The following is a 4761-nucleotide window of genomic DNA, read 5'->3' as shown; positions in this document are numbered from 1 at the left end:
AGTGTAACACAGATCATCCTAATCATTGCAGTAGCTTTTGGAGTACTCGTACTCTACATTTGGACCAACTTCTCCCAAAAAAAAAAAAATCTTTTTCCCTCGATTTATCTGTTTGAATGCAGAAATGGTCTCTGGTCTATCCCCCCTTTCCCTGGACTAACATCCTTGCACCCCCCCCCTCCCCCAGGGACCCCATTTGACACGCTCTGACGCTTGTTATATGTCTGGCTTATCCCATCACTTATTGTATTGGCTATACACTAGCAAATTATTTGGTTCATAATGCAAAAGACTTGGATGCCCATTTAAGATTTTTAGTCCATACCCTTATCCCATTCATTATTTGAAATCCAGATATAAACATATTATAAAATAGAATTAAAAACTGATGCAAACATAATACTCCTCCGTATCTAAGAAGAAACCCTTAATAACCCAAGTCTAAATTACAGCATGTATGCACTTTAATTATTATCAATAGTGGGGATCAGATAAAATGTTTAAGGGAAATCGAAGGAGGCGATTTGTTTTGAAGCTGCAGTTAGCATTTTAAAGATGTCCTTGTGGATCAGACACATGCATATAAAACAAAATACAAATATGCAGATTGGGCATAATGAATGTTCTAGATGTAGCTAAACTCTTCATAATGTATGCATGTAGGCTGATGGAACACTTCTTCACATAATGAATGTATTTATTCTCCGTTATAAGGACATATTAACAAGTCAGTGGCTTATTTATGGCGAAACTGCATGTAAGATATGCTGCAGAGTTCAAGCATTTAAAAACACAGGACAATAGATTTAGGGTTAAACAATTACAACAACATTCAAAGCTCTTCCATGGTATAAATGGATACTCAGGCTGTCTGATGTTCCCCACGCGTGCTCTCTTCTCACATGGAGGTAATTACAGATATATAGGGTGGGGAGATCCTAGTGGAAGATAGGTCGAGCTGCGATGTTTCCAGGCAGGTTAGAAATAAAAGGGTGGCATGCTGTGAAGAGATGCACAGCATAAAAGAAAATAAGAAATCTCACCTAATATATGTATATATACATATATATTATATACACACACACACACAGACATTATGTATATACAAGTTAACCCGTGCATGATACTCATGCATGATACTCAAGCTACTTAAGGTGTTAAAAAGGTTCTTGTCATGCATTTGGGCCTAACCCAGGCCTCCTCAGGGGAAGAGCGTTACTTCCCGACGCAAGCGCTTTTTTTAACGTGGTTTTGTCCACATGTCACCACCTCATCATTTTTCTCCATCACCTCATCCTTCATCTTCATCGCCACATCCTTCATCAAGCTACTTAAGGTGTTAAAAACTCCCCACTGTCACCCCCGGCAACCACCAACCACTCCCAACTGTCACTTCTCCTTCAAGAAATATATAGGTCATTGTATAACTCTGCCCAGCAGGTGGCGCTGCAGCTTGGTTTTTTTTTTCACACACACGCCACTAGGCATTTATATAGTAGATAAATATATATTCGCACAACGCCTATCAATGCAGGGGCTTTGTGGCTGCGAGGAGGCTCAGAGGCATAAAGTTCCTGGGGGCTTTGTGCGCCCATGTATATTAGTCTAAAGCACATAACAGGAAGCATATGAGCTAGATTCCTGGCACACAGGCAATGCTTTGCTCTGTGAATGTGCAGACAGCAATCACAAAACGAATCAGTCTTCCTGTTAGAGCTTACACAGCCTGCTATGTGCAGAGAAACAGCCTGCAAGCACGGAGTTACCTAGGCTAATAAACGTGGCAATCACACAAGTGTTGTACAGGTAAGCGAAGAGGTGATTGTACCCTTTCAAAATGTTGTCATTTAATTGATATATACAGTAATCATACACATGAATGTATCCGGGTGCAATCCTGCATATGGTGACCAGCTTTATCTGACTACAGACATCATAGCTCAAGGCTAGAGAATGAGTTATTAATATTTGCTCAGTTCAGCTACGGTCTACACCCTGCGACATCATGACTGTGCTTTAATCCCACTGCATCCTGCAAAATGAAAGGATCAAAGCAGCTATTTTTGTCAGGGAACCACCATCTTTTTCCCCAGAGACATCCTGTTTTTGAAAGCACCCTTAGGGATGTTATGAGGGAGGGCTTTCATAATGCTAGCGCTATGTCTGAAGTTGTGTAGTATAGGACTTGTTGGAGTCATTAGTACCAGGTTGACAATGGTGCTGTAAGCAAAGCTCTTTAAATATGGTGAAGCCGAGCTTCATGGGTTGGATCCGAGGTTAAACACCGAGCCTCTTTCAAAACCTTCTGCAGAGAAGACCAAGGTGAGGGCAACTAGGGCTCTAGAACACTGGGGAAATCTCATCTTTATTGAAATATACACTTAGATTATACTGACACGTCCTGATGGCAGCAGGTGTGAACATATGTAGTAACAGTATGCCACAATGAGCATATATCTAGTGTCCTGCTCCTCTAGTGACACTAACATTGATGTACTACACCATAACTGATATATACTGGATCTAACCACAAAAGAACAATCAGACGCATCTGGAATGGATGGAGAGCTACTTTAATCTCACTTGTTCTACTAGAGACTCTAAGGGGCATATTCAATTGTCGGCGGAAATGCCGAAAATCTCACGCTCCGCGCACTATCAGTGTAATGTGGCTGGCAGTGGGATCGGTGTAATGTGGCTGGCAGTGGGATCGGTGTAATGTGGCTGGCAGTGGGATCGGTGTTATGTGGCTGGCAGTGGGATCGGTGTAATGTGGCTGGCAGTGGGATCGGTGTAATGTGGCTGGCAGTGGGATCGGTGTAACGTGGCTGGCAGTGGGATCGGTGTAACGTGGCTGGCAGTGGGATCGGTGTAACGTGGCTGGCAGTGGGATCGGTGTAATGTGGCTGGCAGTGGGATCGGTGTAATGTGACTGGCAGTGGGATCGGTGTAATGTGACTGGCAGTGGGATCGGTGTAATGTGGCTGGCAGTGGGATCAGTGTAATGTGACTGGCAGTGGATGTATAATTTACACATATCACTATTGTAATTCCAAAGCACACATAACTGAACCTGCCAGTGTCCAACACTGTCCACAGTAATACCCCTGTGCACTAAGCATGCCAGGCTCAAATTAAATGAGTACAAGTCAGTTATGGCCAGATTAGTCCAGCAAAGGGCTGCACATACTCTATTGGAAGCAACTCTCCACTACATGTAGGTGTTAGCTAACCTCTTATTAAGCCTACAAATTATAAGTAAGCAAGCCATACATAGAAACAAAACAAGGACCGGGAGGTCAATGAGAATGTGTAGGAATGGGACAAGGAGGTAACTGTATCGAACATTCTAAAAAGTTAAAAGTGGAAGTGCTGCCCATAGCAATAATTTAGTAGAGTGTGCTAGAAACATGATAGCTAGAATCTAATTGGCTGCTAAGGGCAACACCTCCACTTTTTCTAAGGTTTGATAATGTACCCCAAAGAGTAGAGAGGTCCTTCCTTCCTTGTGATAGACTACAGCTTAGAGGGAGAGGGTCATGCTGCACACGTCATTTAGATTATTGGAGTTAATCCCCAATGGAAATAAGAACATAAGAAAACATCAGAACAATGAACAGCAGAAAACTGTAAGGAATGTTTACGTAATGTGATCTAGACCAGTTTAATATCTGGGGCTGCATTTAATTGACATTCTTACAAAGGGAGGACTGTATCTGGGCCCCCACATCTGCTCTATACACAACTAAAGCCACAAACGATACGTTGTGTCCACCACTCTCAACACTACAACCTTTGAGAGCATTTTGTAATTACACAATAGACAGCCCCATGCAGCTACATCTCATACACACAATCTTTACATGATGTTTTAAAGCAATGACAAATTAACAATTCACTGTCCAAAGCCTCCTAGGATCATCCACATTATCCTCATCACCCCCTCCCACATATTCAGATTCCTTTTGCTTTAAATGAACTACATCTCACTACTGTTATGTTTGAGAGCAGTTTTTGTTCTTTAATGTCCAGCATTTTACTTGTTCTGTTTTCTTTCTTGACTACATTATTATGCTCTATTGCCCCACTGTACGGAGCTGCAGAATTTTGTGACACCTTATAAATGAACGATAATAACTAACCATAACCTCAAACAATGAATATGACATGTCACTTTACACATTGGTTAGAACACCGATAAATACTCTACAGGGCAACAATCATTAAAATGTGCAAAATCATAACAAATAAATAATATTTTTTCTTGTTTTTTTTTCATATCAGGAAATACCTTTGTACAGTGTTGTGGGTGTTCGTGGTCTAGAACCAATTTTAAAGTTCTTGACAGGCAGCAAAATTAACTTTATTATTAACTTTATTTATGTTGCACCAGCATACTCTGCAGTGCTTTACAATTGGGTACAAACATTAATAAAACGAGACTGGGTATTAAGCAGCAGACAGTGGTCTCTGTACGTTAAGAGTTTTATATGGGATTCTGTAAAGCACAGGTAACTAATGTAGGGACTGGCAGAGTGGAACACTAACCGAGGCCCAGTATGTACTTCAAAAGACGGGAACGTGATGGGTGAAAGGTGGGAGAAGTGTAAATGTGTAGCATGGGGGAGGCAGAAGCCCACCGTCTTGTCTGCTTCCAGGACCCCAGGTTTGGGGGAGGCGGAAGCCCACCGTCTTGTCTGCTTCCAGGACCCCAGGTTTGGGGGAGGCGGAAGCCCACAGTCTTGTCTGCTTCCAGGACCC

The 4761-nt window shown here is 42.1% G+C and overlaps 1 protein-coding gene across 7 annotated transcripts in view; it reads right to left on the bottom strand.

The window, feature by feature from the left end:
- Positions 1 to 676: 676 nt before the first annotated feature.
- Positions 677 to 4761, bottom strand: part of TEDC2 (tubulin epsilon and delta complex 2) — a 50309-nt gene continuing 46224 nt past the window's right edge. For 5 of the 7 annotated variants that reach the window (XR_012678210.1, XM_075179477.1, XM_075179479.1 and 2 more), the window contains one exon: positions 4367 to 4761. This exon is cut by the window's right edge. Coding sequence is in view for 1 of the 7 variants with exons in the window: in XM_075179476.1 (XP_075035577.1) it covers positions 899 to 1000 (102 nt within the window). In the remaining 6 variants the exon portion in view is untranslated. Of the gene's footprint in view, positions 1001 to 4366 lie in introns of those variants that run through there. The other 2 variants (XM_075179476.1, XR_012678209.1) reach the window with 2 other exon arrangements.

Source organism: Mixophyes fleayi, chromosome 7 (genome assembly GCF_038048845.1).
Source record: "Mixophyes fleayi isolate aMixFle1 chromosome 7, aMixFle1.hap1, whole genome shotgun sequence".
NCBI classification, from domain to species: Eukaryota; Metazoa; Chordata; class Amphibia; order Anura; family Limnodynastidae; genus Mixophyes; species Mixophyes fleayi.
Note: the sequence above shows the minus strand (reverse complement) of the source record. Positions and strands in the feature narration are given on the sequence as shown.